This window comes from Carcharodon carcharias, chromosome 7 (assembly GCF_017639515.1).
Source record: "Carcharodon carcharias isolate sCarCar2 chromosome 7, sCarCar2.pri, whole genome shotgun sequence".
NCBI classification, from domain to species: domain Eukaryota; kingdom Metazoa; phylum Chordata; class Chondrichthyes; order Lamniformes; family Lamnidae; genus Carcharodon; species Carcharodon carcharias.
In genome coordinates, this window is record NC_054473.1 from 167,043,644 (window position 1) to 167,062,945 (window position 19,302).

The 19,302-nt window shown below is 38.7% G+C and overlaps 1 protein-coding gene across 1 annotated transcript in view; it reads right to left on the bottom strand.

Moving 5' to 3' along the window:
- Positions 1 to 5,549: 5,549 nt before the first annotated feature.
- Positions 5,550 to 19,302, bottom strand: part of mphosph6 (M-phase phosphoprotein 6) — a 41,469-nt gene continuing 27,716 nt past the window's right edge. Inside the window, exons 3-5 of the mRNA XM_041191916.1 lie at positions 13,798 to 13,888; positions 11,675 to 11,772; positions 5,550 to 6,660 (exon numbers count right to left, since the gene is read on the bottom strand). Of these exons, the coding sequence (XP_041047850.1) occupies positions 6,525 to 6,660; positions 11,675 to 11,772; positions 13,798 to 13,888 (325 nt within the window). The 3' untranslated portion in view covers positions 5,550 to 6,524. The remainder of the gene's footprint in view (positions 6,661 to 11,674; positions 11,773 to 13,797; positions 13,889 to 19,302) is intronic.

Below are 19,302 nucleotides of genomic sequence, written 5' to 3' on the forward strand. Positions count from 1 at the left end.
TGAAAGTGATGGAGGGGTGGAAATTGGAAGCGAAATCGATAAATTTTTCCAGGTCCAGACAAGAGCATGAAGTGGCACCGATACAGTAATCAATGCACTGACAAGAGTTGTGGGAGGGGGCCTGAGTAGGAATGGAACAAGGAATGTTCCACATAACCCACAAAAAGACAGGCATAACTGCAGCCCATGTGGGTACTCATAGTCACACTTTTTATCTGGAGGAAGTGACACATGCTAAAGGAGAAATTGTTCAGTCTGAGAACAAGTTTGGCCAGAGAGTGGTGGTGGAAGGGGATTATTTGGGCCTCTGTTCAAAGAAGAAGCGGAGAGCCCTCAGACCTTCCTGGTGGGGAATGGGGGTGTTTAGGGATTGGGAACTGGAGGAACAGTACCTCATCTTCCAATTAGGCACCTGACAGCCTTCCAGAATTAACACTGAGTTCAACAACTTCAGACTCTCTCCCCCATCTTGACACCCTTTTTTAATCCAATTTTTATTTATTTATTGAATTTCATTTATTTACTTGTTCATTTTATTATCCTTTTTCTCCAACCACCCTACCCCCACAGGGCCATCTGTCACTTGATTTTGTTTTGCCTTCAGAGCACTGACCGTTGTTCTGCTATTAACGTCTTCTGCTATCTTACCTTTATGCCACTATCAGCACCTTCTTTACTCTTTACAATTACCAGTCTCTTTGTCTCATGTCCATGGCATCTTTGTCAATCCCTCCTTAGCTGTCACCCATCCCTGACCTTCTTTCTTGTCCCACCTTCTCCACTTCCACCCCCCCACCCCCCTTAAACAGTACAAAATTCATCATGTTTCTACTTCTCTTTAGCTCTAAAGAAGTCATACAGACTCAAAACATTAACTTGGTTTCTCTCTCCACTGATCCTGCCAGGTCTGCTGAGTTTTTCCAGCATTTTTTTTATTTGAAAGAAGGGCACCCACCTCGTGTCAATTACAAATCTCAAACTTCACTCAGTGATTTACTGTTGTTATGTAGACAAATTTGACAAACATTCAACACTCAGTGAAATCCACAATGAGATGAATGATCAGCTAATCTATTTTTGGTTGTGTTGACAGGATGGAATGTTACACACAATACTTGGCAAACTCTTGCATAGCCACTGAATAAAGAATTTTTAGCCTCCTCTAGTCTAATCTGAAGACCATCATCTCTGACAATGCAGCACTGGAGTGTCAGCGTAGATTATGTGGAATGGGGCTCAGATCAAAAAGCTTATGCCTCAGAGAGCGAAGTGCGACCGAGCCATGCTGACATGCATGGAAGGGAAGTTCACTTGTTGAGTGGGTGAAATCTGTGTTAACAGAGAATGACAAATGCTCTTAAAAGTACATCACCAATGATTTTAGCACTTAGTTTGCAAAAGCTACTCATCAGTTTATTTCTTTAGAAAATTCCCAGTTGCTCTAAAAACATTTGAGATGTTGACAGTAAAGTCTCTGCTGCATTTACAATACATAAATGCTATTTGAAGTTGCCTACCTTGGTGCAGTTCCCCTAATATTAAGGAGGTAATAGCAGGACAGCTAGAAAATCAATGATCCAATCAGGCAGAGTTAATATGGTTTTGTGAAAGGGAAATCGTGTTTGACTAATTTATTGGAGTCCTTTGCGGAAGTAACATGATGGTGGATAAATGGGAACCTACAGATGTGGTATACTTGGATTTCCAAAAGGCATTCAATAAGGTGCCATATCAAAGGTTACGAAACAAAAGCTCAAGGTATAGGCAGTAACATATTAGCATGGATATAGGATTGGTTAGCTAATAGGAAGCAGAAAGTAGCAATAAATGGTTGTTTTTCAGGATGGCAAGCTGTAATTAGTGGAATGCCACAGGGATCAGTGCTGGGGCCTCAACAATTTACAATCTACATCAATGACATGAATGGCAGCTAAATTTGCTGGTGACACAAAGATAAATAGGAAAGTAAATTGTAAAGAGGATATAAAGCATCTCCAAAGCGACTTAGATAGGTTACGTGAGTGGGAAAACATTTGGCAGATGGTGTATAATATTGAAAAATGTGAACTTGCCCACTTTGGCAGGAAGAATAGAAAAGTAGTATGTTATTTGAATGGAGAGAGACTGCAGAACTCTGAAATATATAAGATCTTGAGGGGACTTGACAGGATGTTTCCCCTTGTGGAGGTATCTAGAATTAGGGGACACAGTTTAAAAATTAGGGTTCTCCCATTTAAGGATGAAATGAAGAGAATTTTTTTCTCTCAGAGGGTTGTTAGTCTGTGGAATTTCTTTTCCCCAAGACAGCAATGGAGGCTGAGTCATTTAATATATTCAAGGCTGAGTTAGATTTTTGATCGACAAGGGGGTCAAGGGTTATGAGGGATGGACAGGACAGTGGTGCTGAGGCCACAATCAGAACAGCCATGATCTTATAAATGGTGGAGCAGGCTAAGGAGGCCAAATAGCCTACTCCTGCTCCTAATTCCTGTGTAATATCTTTTCAGGTAATGTTTATGATTACTGTACCAATAAGTACTAATGATGCTTATCACAATGCAGCATGAACAGGGCAATATTGCCACATTTAACATTTACGAATTTTGTAGCTCTTGAGTCTTGAAAATAGTTTTCGCGTCTAATTCTATATGTTTTATTTGTTTTAGAAAATAACAGCCAAAACTGTAGAATAGCCAGAGTTAATTTCACGGACTGTTATCTGAGGAATGGTGTTTTGGTTCATCTAAATCATTACAAAAATTGTGATTACTGGTTTCATGTTGGCAACGTAGTTTTTGTAGCCCTCAAAAGCCAGGACAATACTTAAGAAGCAAACCATTTACAAAAGCAAAATAACAGAAAATAAATAAATAATTGAAAACACTTGGCAATTTTGGCAGCATCTGGAAAAAGAAACAGAGTTAATGGTTCAGGTCAATGACCTTTCATCAGAACTCTGTTTTTCTCTCTTCATGGATGCTGCTAGACCTGTGGAGTATTTCCATGATTTTAAGCAAGTTACTTAGTTCGTCCTGAAACTTTTTTACCCTATATACTCATGTAAAAATTGAATTTTTGAGACCAAATTTTTTAGCAAAAAGTTAAAAGGTCGACTTTTACATGGGTAAAACACACCCACTCGGCACACCTAATATGGCTCGCAGAAGAACTCAGAAGGTGATGGGGAAAAGGCACCCACACCATTGTGTGTCTCCGTTTTTAGTAAGGGACCCCACCTCACCCTTGGCAGGGGAAGTTGTAGTGTTGGCTGGGCCTCTGGTTTCAATGCTGCTCAGGGGGGCTGGGGAAGGCAAGGAAAAGGAAAGGCTGTCCCCTTGGAAAATGGCTAGTGAAGGCTCCCAGCCCTTGAATTGGGCCTTGTTGCAAGGGGGATTGCACTGAGTCAGTAAGAGACCAATTGGCAAGCTTTGAGCCATTTCCCCTTCCCACCCCACCACGCCCCAGGAAGGCTGAGGGTGATGATTGAGGACCCAAAGCCTGGGCCTTCATTTATTTAAAGTTTGCTCTGGAAGTAAGTCCCTGCACCCTGTTTGCAAGTACGCTGTTTATTATTCTTCTCCAATCTGTCAGTTTTTCTTCCCAAAAATCAAAATCAATCTACATTCTTCACGCTAAACTGACAAGTAGGAACTGGAGGAAATACATTAGTAAATAATGAATTGAGGTTTTTGATGTAATTGCTTCAGTTCTGAAATTTTTGGGTTTTGATCCTGGAAAATGTAGGGCTGACCTTTTAAATATGAAATCTACAGTTTTTTAGGCCAAAAATTATGGAGTTGATTTTTACAAGATGGACTTTTCCACATATATGGCATGTTTTTAAAGCTAGTAAGTGTATTGTTTCAATTGAGAGCTATGCTGAACTAAAACAAACTTCCATGGTCAAAGCCATAACTGTTTGTACCAACTACAGTGGCACACAAATAAACAAATGAAAAAGGAAACTACTTTCTGGGGAGTGTGTATCGATGGTATTAGATGGGTTAAGCAGAGGAAAATGGCACTGCTGTGGAAATACTGATGTAAAGGGATTCATGATGAAATGTTGAACTTTGCTCAACACAGGACATTTAACTTAAAAAATATACATTTTTTGGGAACTTCATGCTCATCAAAATGAGGTATGTAAGAGCTGTGGAGTTTCAAGTACCAAGCACTACCAGTTATTGCAAGAATAGAATCAGAAAGAAGTTCATCTGTTGTGTCCCAATATACCTGACCCCCAGTCTATGAGAAGGATCCCAAATTGTAGTAGTGGGACAATTTCAACTTTCCAATATCAGGTTACCACTGGCCTTTTGGTGTAAACTGACAACTACAGATTTGTGCTGGAGGGCCAATAGCTAACATGAGCTGGATTCAGAGAGCCAACATAGGAAAATTTATTCCATGAGTCTGGGCTGGACATCAACCAAGGCCCCAGAGGCAAAATGCTTCTGTTTGATTTCTATTTTCTGAATTTTAATAGTTCATTTATCTATGAAAAGTTTTGTATTAAGTACTTGTCACATGTGAAATGTGTCTGGTCTGTAGCATAAATAAATCATTCCTCACACTTCTTGGATTATCTCAAGTCACTATTATCTGTCAAATTATCTGTGCTGACTTGATTACATTTAAACAAGTCAGAAAACCAACCAAAGTTGAATTAGTAATTCATAAAATCATATTTCTCACTTCCCCCCACCCCTTTCAGTCAACAATCTAAAAATGAACAAACTGACTCACTTCATTTTTTAATTTCTTCTAATGGCCAAGTTGTTATGGTAGTCAACTAAATAAGGCTGAACTCCCTCCCCGCCCCCCCACACCCACAAAAGCACAAGCCAGTCACAAAAAAAAGACTCTAAATGTACCAATGTCATGTTCAAAATCCATCCAGGAAGTTTCTCTCTTTACTCTCCCTAAAACCTAGCACCCAGGCACTAGAGTTTGGCTCCATGCGTGGAGTTTCCTTTTTTCTTTTAGGCTTGCACATATTTTTTTTTGTCACTATCATGCATGACTTCAGTATCCAGCTACATGCTACTCCAGCGCGTTGTGTATATCTGATCTGATTTGCAGCCCAATGTGCCCCAAAATCACATCTCCTATGACATAATGCAAATTATGTGCATGCACACAGGCCGTTCATTCTGCCATCTGTTAGCGCCAGATGCTTCTGTTGCTGCTGCTCCAGTGGGACAATAACTTCATTTTATTGTTGTTTACTCAATGGGAGAGTAGAATGATGCTGGTGGCAGTGATATGAAAATTGACATATGTCTCCAAATCTCTGAGACTATCATTTAATTTGATGGTCTGAGGTCCTATTTAGATCAAAACTGTAGTGTAAGCTGGGTGCCAGTCCACATTTGTTCCCTGGGTCAATAAAAAGTGCTCTGTGGGGCTGCAGTTCGAGACATCTTCTGTCAAAATATAAGAAAAATTTGTTTTGTGAATTTAAAAAGAAAATCATTACTAAAACCCTCTCGTGGCAAGAGTAAAGATCTTTGGCTTGCTAGGAAAAGATTTCATACCACAACTAATAATTTCGGCTCTATTTTTATTTTCTGTTGGTGCAATAGCTCTTCTAAATATATATTCCCAATCAGTGAAATCCACTATAAATGTCCAGTTTTTCTCTAGAGATGTTCAAATATTCAGGATTTTAAAAATAAAATCAGATTTCCTTTAATTTCCAAATCAAACTTAAGTCAATCTGGTATTGAATTCTTTGTTCCATTGTATTTTGTGTTACATGATGTAATGCAACCACTGTTACAAAGCAGCTTATCCTCACAGATTTGCCATGAACAAATAACTGAATCTGGCAAAAAAATTGTCTCAGTGGGACAATGTGCTCAGAGGAAAATCACAAGCTCTCCCCTGGTACAGAATAACAGACTGACTAACACAAAGTGTATAAATCAAACCTCAGGAACATTTGGAACAATCCAGTCAGTGCATAAAATTCTCATTATCATATTCAAATCACTGACATGCTTTTATGTTTCTTAATGCACACAGGAAAAAGAGGATCTCTATGAGAGAGCAGCAAAAGATACTCTGCTCCACCATAAAGACAAGAATTATACTTTTAGCACATTAAGATGTTACAGAGATGTTATTAATAAAAGATCCCTACTACATTTGTTTTTAGAGCTGTAAAATATAAATATATTAAGTTTGCGCCACTATATACTTAATATGATTCTGTCCCAGGAGAACTTTCTTTTCAAGTCATCTTTGCGTATCATTCAACTGATTTTCACTTGTACATATATGGCATGTTGTTGAAATGTATTTGAGAATGATCACTATCCTTTCAATACAAGGAAATAGCAGAACCTGTTTACCGTCACAAAATATTTTCATTGCAGCAAGTTGTAATACTTCTAATTTTAGTATGCAAACAAAATTTATATTTCCATAATTACAATAAACAGCCAGCTGCTGCAGTGTTTCAGACAGTAAGTTCATTGCCTTACATAGGAAAATATTTAAAGACACGCTTGTGTTATTTATTCCTGAGGCTTAATGAATGTCTTCTTGACTTTACTACCCCTGGTGCTAGCTTCTGTTTCTTCACTTTGAAGAGCTGATCGGTCTCTCTTTTTGGTAAACTTCCTTTTTATGGTTCCCACTAAGCTTTCATATCTGGAAAAGACAAGGTTTGAAAATGCTTCACTGAATGCAAATAACTTGCAATGTTAACTATTGAACATTATCCATTATAGTATTATTTTGAAGCATTAATTCTAACAATGGATAGGAAAGTTTATGGAGGGAGAAGTTATAGAAGGAAAGACCAGTGAACTAGGTGAAGAGCGTGCATGGCAAGTTGAGGAAGTGCGAATCATTGACAGTCAAGAGCCTCTCAGAGGACATTCTGAGGAAAGAAACACGAGAGGATATCTGAGTGAAAAATGCAGGGCAAGACTGAGAAAGATGGTTGGACACAAGGATTTTAAAGGAGAGGCAAGAAGGGTGGATCAAGATGAAAATCTAAAATCTAGGAGGACAGATCAAAGTACAACTTAGTGATAAAGGCTACACTGTTGTTTGGACAGGGTAGCTGATACAAGTAGAGATAGATGGCAAGGCTGAAGTAAAGGGCAAGGCATTGCCACCTCTGAGCCATGGTTCCAAAGCCTTAATGACAATGCAATTATCCCCAACAAAGTCAAGGATTGCAAGGGGGCCTTGTTAGTGCGTGAACAAACATTCTAGGGAGAAATAGCAAAAAGAATAGTGATTATTGATCCACTGACAGAGTTTGTGGCAACGTTTCTTGTAAGCTGTGGGTGTGTGCAGCTGTGCAGCAACCTGGGAGGTACCAAGCAAGCGACTCACAGTCACCCCTTTAAAATGTCATGTGCGTGGCTGCACAAAAAATAAAGGTACCATGTATTCAATCAATAGGCTGCACACAAAGAAAGAAATTTACAGGGGAGCATTGGTCTGAGGGGATCAGTGGGAGGTAGTTTGTGGGTTAGTGCCCAACAAGTAAACTGGGCAAGAAGATCAATAAGAGAGGAGGATGGTGCAGTTGGCATTGCTGCTCTTAAGAAAGAAGCAAAATGTACCTCATTGGGGTCTTTCAGAAAACATTGAGAGAGACTATGAGCTTATTTAAGAAGGATTCAATCATGGGTATGGCAAAAAAGTAGGAAGGTAAAGCAATAAAAATGGGTTCCGTTCAGGATTTTAAAAATTCATTTATGGGATGTGGACGTCACTGGCTTGGCCAGCATTTATTGTCCATCCCTAACTGCCCTTGAGAAGGTGGTGGTGAGCTGCCTTCTTGAACTGCTGCAGTCCATGTGGTGAAGGTACATCCACAGTGCTGTCAGGGTGAGTGTTCCAGGATTTTAACCCAGCGACAGTGAAGGGACAGTGATATATTTACAAGTCAGGATGGTGAGTGACTTGGAGGGGAACGTCCAGGTAGTGTTGTTCCCATCTATTTGTTGCCCTTGCCCTTCTAGATTGTAGTGATCGTGGGTTTAGAAGGTGCTGCCTAAGGAGTGTTGGTGAGTTTCTGCAGTGCATTTTGTAGATGGTACATACTGCTGCCACTGTTTGTCAGTGGTAGAGGGGGTGAATGTTTGTGGAAGGGGTGCCAATCAAGCGGGCTGCTTTGTCCTGGATGGTGTCAAGTTTCTTGAGTGTTGTAGGAGCTGCACTCATCCAGGCAAGTGGAGAGTATTCCATCACACTCGACTTGTGCCTTATAGATGGTGGACAGGCTTTGGGGAGTCAGGAGGTGAGTTACTCACCGTAGGATTCCTCGCCTCTGACCTGCTCTTGTAGCCACAGTATTTTTATGGCTAGCCAAGTTCAGTTTCTGGTCGATGGTAACCCTAAGGATGTTGATAGTGGGGGATTCTGTGATGGTAATGCCATTAAACGTCGAGGGGCGATGGTTAGATTCTCTCTTGTTGGAGATAGTCATTTGCCTGGCATTTGTGTAGCCCGAATGTTACTTGCCACTTGTCAGTCCAAGCCTGGATATAGTCCAGGTCTTGCTGCACTTGCATATGGAGTGCTTCAGTATCTGAGGTGTCGCAAATGGTACTGAGCATTGTGCACTCATCAGCAAACATTCCCACTTCTGACCTTACGATGGAAGGAAGGTCATTGATGAAGCAGCTGAAGGTATTTGGGCCTAAGACACTACCCTGAGGAACTCCTGCAGTGATGTCCTGGAACTGATGATTGGCCTCCAACAATCATAACCATCTTCTTTTGTGCTAGGTAGGATTAGCATGATCAAAGAACTGGAGTTGGGAGAAATAAAAGTTGGCATGACCGGCTTACAGGAAGGAAACAGGAGAGAAGGGCGCCAAGAGGAGAAAAGAGAGAAATAGACTGGACCTAGGTCTTGATTGGTAGCCAAAATGTGCAAATAGACAGAGGGAATTCAAATTATACAGATGGGGAGATATATATTTTGGTTATAAACAGGGCAGAAAGGACAGCTTACAAGAAAGCTTAAAGTTATAGCTGGCAACCTACGATGAAATGGAAGTGGACTTAAAGACTGAATAAAAAAGACTGAATAAAATCAGCCAGTAAACACTTTGCATTTATATAGCATTCTTCATGACCACTGGACATCCAAAGCACATTACTGCTAGTGGAGTACTTTTGAACTGTAGTCACTGTTGTAATGTAGACAATACGGTAGTCAATTTTGTACAGCAAGCTCCTGCAAACAGCAATGTGAAAATGAATTGATAATTAGTTTTTATGGTGTTGGTTGAGGGACAAATACTATCTAGGACACCAGGGATAATTCCCCTGCTCTTCTTCAAAATAGTGTCATGGAATATTTTACATCTACTTGGAGGATAAACAGGGCCATAATTTAATGTCTTATCCAAAAAACGACACCTCCAACAGTGCAGCAATCCCATAGTGCTGCATGAAGTGTCAAACTTGATTTTTGTGCTGAAGTCCTGGAATGGGACTTCAACCCACCAGCTTTTGACTCAGAGGTAAGGGTGCAGCCAACTGAGCCATGGCTGACACAAGCCAGCACCATTAATAAACCAATGTCCAGGTTTGGAGACAGATGTGAATCCAGGAGCTGTTCAAGGGCAGAGTATCAGTGGACACATTGCTGGTGGAAGAGAGTTGAAGGATATTATTGAGTTGATCATGAACCAACAGAGATGCAGTGCCCTCAGGTCTTAACAGCATAGATCAGAGTATAGAGAAGGGCAGCAGGAATATAACACAAGAACTGAGAACAGTGAACCCCAGGAACTACTGAAAGGCAAATTTTGGCTCAGTAAAGATTTTTCTTTCTCCTTTAAACTCAGCCAGTAGCATAAATTAGGGCTGGGGAGATTTAAGTACTGTAATAAATTTATAGCTTAACTGGTTAAATTACTTGATATACCATAGATAACAGCATATAAGTTGACATGGTATGTAAGACAACCCTATTTTTCCAACACCAAAAATCATGTTTTTTGTATATACACTGCCTATAAGTTGACACCCCCCACCCCAGCTTTCAACCATGATATGTAAAACTCACATTAGCTGTCAGCCTCAATTTTTCATTCCATTTACTGGTGCTTTATAACTAAGCACAAGGGATCAAGCAAGTGATAGCGGCTATGTTGCATGGGAGTTTAAGGCACACTCATTCTTTGCGTCAGATGCTGATGACATTTCAAAATAGTGACCCCACCCACACCCATGCCGACAGTTCACTCTTGTACTCAGTATATAAGTCGACCCCAGTTTTTGGAGGGATTTTGAGGCTTCAAAGGTCAACTTATACAATAATATCTATGGTAACTACAAATAATCATTGAGTGATATTTCAAAACTTCAAACACTAATTAGTTAAATAAAATACAATAAATATGTAAGGCCAGGTGACGTGTTGCAGCTGTAGCATGTGGGGTCTGGACTGACCCAGTCTAGTGAAGAATGAGGGAGGAGTACTGAAGGCTGAGTGGAGTCAGTGCCCACAGGAAGCAAGCAGAAAGCAGAGATCATTCAGTCATAGAAGCTGGAGGTCACAGAAAAATACCAAAGCCAGCAGAGAAATGGAGTTTGGTCCAGGGGAAAGCAGATTTCTCTTCAAGACCCAACGGAGAAGCAGAAGTTGATAAGTCACTGAAGTACAATCCATATGGCTTGCCTCAGCAAGTTTGAAATGGATGCAATATATCTTAATTATAAAATTATGAAAAGATTTAGTACAATAGATTATGAAACTCTCACACTTGTACAAGACCCATTTGTTACTGTACACCATACTTTGCCAGACAAGTTTCTGAAACCTCAGAGGGGTCTTCTTCGAGTGAAAAAAAAATCAAGCAACTGTCTTCCAGCAATAAAGATTATAGAACAGGTGGTTAATAACCTTTCAATAACTTGCACTATTGTAGCATTCAGGGGTTTCAAATGTCCATAAGTATGCTAAAAATATTCTAATGAAGATTAAGACATTTATTAACAACTATATTTTATTTATGAGTCAATTATTACATATGGACATGCAGTATGATTAACAGTCCAAGACAGTTCTTCTGTCAATAAGTGTAGCATAATGATAGTTTGCTTCACTAGAGATATGCAATGACAACAGTGGAGTGTGATACCATTAACAAGAGTTGAAATTATGCAGTACACTAACCTCAATGATCTGAACTTTTAAAAAACAATCTTTTTCTTTAATAGTCTGATTGTGCATAAAGCATCGTGAAGAACCGACTGATATAGAAATGGTCAATCTAATCTTACTGGATGTTTTTTTCATAGACTGAACAATGCATTTCATAGTCTACAATTATTTTCTGCAGTGGCAATGTTTAATATCAGACTGATTGCACCAACAAATCTATTAATCCTAATCTTTTCCCTGAAGTTGGGATCACTTACCCCAGTTACAGTTCACTGGTTCACTAATCCTTATCTGTTTAAAACTCCAATATTTTCATGGTTTATGATTATTGTAATGGTAGAAAAAGACCACGTTTAAATTATATACTGCAACACTCAGAAGCTACTGCGACTTTCAAATGCATCGTTTACCTTAAAATATGCACTACATCTTTAACTTTGGCATATTAAATGTATTCTGTGTCTGAGAGATAAATGCAGCCCAATACATTGAATCACACCTCTTGGAGATATAATAACTTACCTCCTAGCCATTTCTACATCTGAAACATCTACCTCCATCTTAACGTCTTCGTCAGGCTCTTCATTTTCATTCTGGGAATACATCTGTGCAACTAGTTTCTGGAATAAAGGCAATGCTCATTTATTAACTATTATTTGGACATTTTGCTGAATATGATCAAGTTAGATTGTCTTGAAAATAGGTCATAAATTTTTGTTCTGATTTACTTTCCAAATTTAAAACCAATAGGGAGGCACTTAGCAGTTAAGATTTCTAATTTGTTGGTACTTGCAGGACATATTAAAAGTGATAGGATGCTCTTTTAATTTGTTCTTAGGACTGCACAGTACTGACAAGGCTCTGTAAATAGTCAAGACTGCCCCAGTTCATATTGATTGCTTTCATATGGAGTGGCTTGCTCAGCTTCTTCAGATAACATGAATAGTGATCCAAAGTGCCAAGACTGAAGTCTCAAGTTGACCAGGTGGAGCATTCTAGTGGATATTAGTGAACCAGTTGTGCTTTTAAAACAAACAGCAGCTATATCATGTTTTACCAGATTTATTGAATTCAATTTCAACTTCAGAAATAGTCTAGTTGGAATTTGAATATATGACCTCTGACTTTCCAGTCAAATATCATAACCACTGCTTAGTCTAAACTTACTTTCTTTCACACATGTTGGTATGTTGTTTGGATGATTTTAGACTAGGTCAGACACACAAGTTACATTCCACATCACATGCTTATACCTTCTGCTTTTAGTGGCTTCCATATGTATTTTTGTTACTTAATACAGAAGTCCAGCTTTATAAAAAAATATACAATATTAATGGAAAAAAATGTTTGGCACAAACAGTAGCTGCACTAAAAAAAGGAACTACTTTTTCATTTTAAAAAAAAGTCCTTGGTTAAAACCTTTGTCTGGAAGTACTGCACCCTCTTAACTTCTTGTGTCTCCTTCAAAATACTCATTGCCAAGTCACATTGTCTTTTTGCACTGAGTGATCCATGCCAGTTTCAACTTGCATTAAAACGATCTGCCTCTTTTCTGACTTTCACTGACCTTACACATCAACTTCCTCACACAACCTCAAATCTTGCCATCTTTCTTACTGACAAGGTTCTCTCCAATGCTCCCTCACCATGCATTTTCCCCTCCTAACCCCACCAGCTTACCTGCTGCTACTGGCAGAAACACAAACCCTTCCAGTTGCTTATCAGTAACTCTCAAACACTCTCCTCTGGCCCTTCACTTTTATAGGCCTGCTCAGTAGCTTCCTTCCTTCTGCTTTGCATGGAATCATATAATTTTACAGCACAGAAGGGGGCTATTCAGCCCATTATATTTGAGCTGATTGTCTTGAATGAGTTATTCAAATAGTCCAAATTTTCTGTCCTTACCCTATACCCATTCAAACTTAATGTAAAATGTATATCCACATTACTTTTAAAGGCTATAATGGATTTGGTGACCAGCATTGTTTCTGATGTACATTCTATATCCCAACATACCTGTTTAAAAAATATAGTCCTCCTATGTTCTCCTTTCATTCTTTGCAATGATGATCATACATTTATGCTCTGAAAGCTGCCTCATTGACCAATAGGGAAATATTTGTTTCACCAGTTTACCTGATTAAATCAACCAAATTTTGAAAACCACCATCAGATCTCTCAACATTTTTTTAATTCCAATGAAAAAGGCACCAGTTTCTTACATCTCTTCACACAACTAAAGCCTCTGATTTCACCTTAGCAAAAGTCTTTGGCACTAGTGCATAACCCTGATTTCGTCTTAAAGTAAGAATCTCAAAATGAAGCACAATATTCTAACTACATCCTAATCAATAATTTTCATAGATTTGGCATTACCTCCCCACTACCCCCTACTCTCCCTCCTGTTCTATCTGAGGGATTTGGAGTAGCATCATAAAGAATTTGAAGTGTTGACTTAAAATATTTCAAATACGCCATGCATCCAGCAATGTCTGTTTCATCGCTATTCCCAATTTAACTTTATAACATTCAAATGTGAAATTTACAGAAAATGCTGCATGAAAATGCTGATAAGTTCCTTCAGCACTTAAAATGCTATGGAAAATCAAGACAGACATAAAATTGGATTTCCGGTAAAAACATACCTCTATCTCTGGATTAAAACCTTTAAAGGACATTCGGCCAAACAGCATGTCTTCACATGGCACAAAGCTCTTTTCTTCAATAATGTGACTCCTGAAATGTGTTAACAATTTAATAGAATTAGCTATTGAGGAAAATATTTGAGAGTTTGGAAAATAAAACACCCATATCATTCAATGGACGGAAGTCATGGGTAATCATTTTGCTTTGTGCCACAGCAGGGTTACTAAAAAATTACACATCGTTGTTGCACAGAAAATAAGTGTATTACTCAAGACTTATTACGATTCTCAAATGTATTACTTCCTTTAGCTGATAAAAAGACAAGATAGGTTCATCATCTAAAGGTTAACTTGCATCACTTTACCAATTGTATTTTTTCCTTCCTAAATTGTAACAAGAATTAATAAAATAACATAGACTACCAGGTATGTATTTTTTTTAAAAATACTAATGTATTTGAGTTATTCATTAATCATTCTCATATAGACTGTGCAAGACCAAGGTGATGTATTATCTGTCAGACAGGTTATTGCTTTGTAAATTATATATACCAAAACCATGGAATTATAAGGCATTTGCATTTCTTTATGAACAATATGCCAAATATACAATTATACAATAAAATATCTGTTTATACATTGCTTCTGAAAAATGAATTTATGATTTACTTAATTTATAAATTATATATGTTATATATGTACATGCGCGCACACACACACCTGTCATTAGTAGTTAAGAGACAATAAGTAAACTGTACAAAACATTTTCAAATGCATTGAAAGAAAAGTTGTTACTTTTGACAACTAGGACTCAGTCCTTGGTTGTGATCACATTACCTTTTCCATAATAATCTGCAGTTTACATAAGAAAAAAACAGGGCAGACTAAAAACTTTTCTGGTTATTACCAGATTCTTGAGATAAATGCTAGAAGTGACAGTGCAGAGCTGACAGACAAAGAAAGTTTCATTATTTTTCACTAATTCATGTCAATGAGCGGTCTCTATTATGTCAGCAGGTAACTGAAATGAAAGTAAATGGGCAAATAACATCAAAAGGACAGTGTTGCAACTCATAAGTGACTGAATGTGAAAATACAGTCAACTCTACTATGTATATTTATGTAGCATATTTTACTGAAGAGGGAGAGCTGAACACTGGAAAAGTTAAAAGGGGTGGGCAATTTTTAACAGGCTTTTGAATAAAATGAAGCTAGAAGACAAAGTGGTCTTGGCAGACACCTCCAAGCAACAAGGTTATAGGACAAAAGGACTAGTCTTTCATTGTGGCATTGAAGGTGACGAGTGCAACTAGTAATCTTGAGCTGCAAGTGTGGAGCTTAGTTAAAATCAGCAGGAGTGATTGAGACATCAGTGTTGACATTTTCATGCATATATTTTAATTCTCTGGAAGTGCCAATGCAGACAGATAAAGCCACATAAAAAGGTCAATAGAAAATTGGATTTTATAAATAAGGGCTCAGAGTACAAGAGCAAAGTACCTGTAGTACTGATGAGTTTACACAAACATTGGTTAGGCTACAGTTAGAGTATGGTGCGTAGTTTTAGGAGACCTATAATAGAAAGGACATTAAACACAGAGTCCAGTGATGATAGCAGCAACAAAGAACTATTGTTATGAGAGACTAGAAATGATACGACTAGTTCCATTGGAGTACAGAGGCTAACTGGAAATTTAATTGAGATTTTAAATTGATGAAGTTTGGACATAGTGAAGATTTTCATTTATATATTGCCTTTCACAACTGCAGGATGTCCCAAAGCACTTTAAAGCTGATGAAATACTTTTTTTTGAAGTTTAGCTACTGTTGTAAGCTAAGAAGTGTGATGGCCAAATCCCACATAGCAAATTCCCACAAACAGCAACGTGTTAAGGACCCGATAATGCATTTCTAGATGTTGGTTGAGAAGTAAATATTGGCTAGGAAACCAAGGAGAACTCCCCCATTGTGCTTTGAAATAGTGCCACAGGATCTTTTATGTACACCTCAGAGGGCAGATGGGGCCTTAGTTTAACATTTCAGAGACATAACAGCACACGAGGAGGTCATGCTAGATCTTGGTAGAGTAATCTAATCAAACCCATTTGCCTGCTTTATCCCCGTAGCCCTGCAAGTTTATTTCCCTCAAGTGCCTGATCAATTTCCTTCTGAAATCATTAATCACCTCTGCTTCCACCTCCCATGTTAGAAATGAGTTCCAGGTCATTACCATTTGCTGCATAAAAATGGTCTTCCTCACATTCCCCCTGCATCTCTTGCCCAAAATCTTAAAGCTGTGTCTCTTGGTCATTGTACCATCAGCTAATGGGAACAGGTTTTCTTTGTCTATCTTATCTAACCCTGTGATAATCTTGTAAACCTATATCAAATGTTCCCTCAATCTCCTTTTCTCCAAGGAAAACAACCCTAGCTTCTCCAACCTAACCCTGTAGTTGAAATCCCTCATCCCTGGAACCATTCTAGTGAATCTCTTCTGCACCCTCTCAAGGACCTTCACACTCTGTCAGGTATCTTGACAAATCACAATGTGTTTTTGACAATACACATAAAATAAACCACTATTACTGTAAGAGTGAAAGAATTTCACAAATTAAAGAAATAACTAAAAATTACTAATAACCAATGCTATGAGATCAAGATCCGAGGCTGAAATGAATAAAAGATATTTAGAGTGCAAATGGAGTTGGAATGCTCGGGAAGGCTGTAAGGGAAACAGACCATCTGCTAGGATTCCTGAAAAATGTTGTAAGCAGATAATTGTGCGTTGACTTGGACATTGTACAACCTATATATTGCTTTTCCATTTTGTTTTAGTTCTACTGATCACTCATCTTTGTATGCGCATGACTCCTGACCTTATGCTCCAGAGTTTCAAGTCAATTATGGCCCCCTTCCCGGATGAATAGTATGCACTGCAAATGTAACAAGAGATGGCATTTGAACTTTGGGATTTTGTTCACGGGAAAATAACATACTGATTATTAACTCAGCACTATCAAATAACTTTCAACCTGTTTCTCCCCTCTAATGCTTCCACCTCCATCCCCATTCTCATTCTGTGGTTCCAGTGCCCTGATTACATTTCAGAAAGTTAACTCATTTAGTTTTATCCAACTAACCTTATCAAATGCAAATGTCAACTGGTGAACTTGCTTTCATGCCTTTGGGCTATTGGAAGTAAAGCTTTTTGGAAGACGCATATGGAAAAAAATACATGTTGCATTTATAATACAGGAAGACTGCTGTATGGCAATTTCCACAGCTGTCGATTTTATCATAATGCTTCAATTTTGTCCTTAAGCAGCAAACACACTGATCCCAGATAATTTAGGAAGGAGAAAATAAAGCATATGCAAGGAGGCTGGATTTCTTTACTGATTTAAAAGTCTATTATTTATACACTTATATTGGGTTTTCCTGATCTATTTCAAATTTTCTAACATACTCCAACTGAAATGGGAGAAAACCCATTTCATGTTTATAAATTCTTTGAACAATACCTGTTCGCCACACACCACAGCTTACATAATTTAGCTTGATAAATCTGGGTAAACCTCTCAGCTTCTTCCTGAGGTCCCCACCATCATGGATGATAGCCTTCAGCTAATTTGATTACTCTACACAACATTAAGCAATGGTTGAGTACACTGCCTACAGGCAGCAGCAACATTCTGGTTGTACTGTTGAAGACCTGTGCTAGGCCCTGCCCCCATCAAAACTGTTCCAGTACAGCTACAGCTCTGGCATCTACCCAACAATGTGGAAAATTGCAAAGATATGTGTTGTCCACAGAAATTAGTACAATTCCAACCTGACTTTATATCTAGAGGACTTGAGAACGAGGAGTTACAAGTATAGCTGCAACTATATAAAATCCTGGTTAGATCACACTTTGACAACTGCATTCAGTTCTGGGCACCACACCTCAGGAAGGATATACTGGCCTTGGAGGGAGGGCAGCGTAGATTTACCCAAACGATACCCAGGCTCCAAGGGTTAATTTATGAGCAGAGATTACACAAACTAGGGAGAAAAACAACAATGCCAGAAATACTCAGCAGATCAGGCAGTATCTATGGAGACAGCAACAGAGTCAACGTTCCAGGTCAATGACCTTTTAGCAGAACTATTTTTATTTCAGATTTCCAGCACCCATAGTTCTTGTTTTTTTTCCACACAAACTAGGGTTGTATTTCCTGGCATTTAGAACTTTAAGGGGCGATTTAATCAAAGTTTTCAATGGATTCTGGGAAACAGACAATGTGAAGACAGAGAAGCTAATTCTGCTGGTTGGCCCTTTAAGCTGCACGATATGCCTCACAGGGAACAAACAGGACATGCACAAACAGTGTCCCCTTTAAGGTGTGTGCATGTGTGGCCACGATCCAATCTTAAAGGGACCTGCAGAAGAAAAGGTCGCCGCACACTGCAAAAAGAAATTAGAGGGAACATTGTTTGGGGAATTTAGCAGTTGGGGACAAAACATCAAAATTAGAGCCAATCTTTCAGGAACGAAGTGAGGAAACAAATCTACACGCAAAGGATAGTAGACCTTTGGGACTCTTCCGCAAAATAGTTGATGCTGAGTCAATTGTTAATTTTAAATCTGAGATTGATAGATTTCGGTTAACCATAGATATTAATGATATGAGACAAAGGTTAGGTCACAGATCAGCCGTGATTTTCTCAAGGGATGTAACATGCTTCAGGGTCTAATGGCCTACTGCTGTTCCTATTATCTGACCAATATCTGTCCTATCAGCCAACTTCCAATCATCAATACAGTAGTGATAGGAGTTCTATCAAGTAGCACTTACTCACCTATACGTTACAGAAGGTTGCTTACCATCATCTTCTCAAGGGGAATTAAGGACGGTCAACAAATGCTGGCCTTGTCAGTGATGCTTACAACGTATGAACAAATAAAAAACCCTGATCATCAATGGGTTTCATCAGAACCACCCAGTTCCAGAGCCCATTACAACTTTGGTCCAGATGTGGTCATAAGAGCTAAATTCCAGATGTGAAGTGGACATGACTGCCCTTGACATTAAGGCACCATTTGATCTACTATGACATCAAAGAACCCTAGTAAATCTAAAGTTAGGGGGGTCAGGGAGAAAACTCTAGAGTGGTTGGACTAATACCTGGCAAATAAGAAAATTCTTATTGGTCAAAGTCCTGGAATTGCCTACTTAACAATATTATGGGAACACTTTCACAACAAGGACCAAAATGACTCACGAAGGCACACCACCACCACCTTCCCAGAGCAACTGGACATGCACAATACATGCTAGCCAACCAATGACATCCCTACCTACAAAGGTAATTACATTAATCTCTGATCCATCAACAACAAATCGCATTTATATAGCATCTTTGGTGTAGCAAAATGTCCCAAGGCACTTCACAAGAAAGGTATTAAAACAAAATTTGACACCAAGCCACAGAAGATGAAAAAGTTTTGGTCAAAGAGGTAGG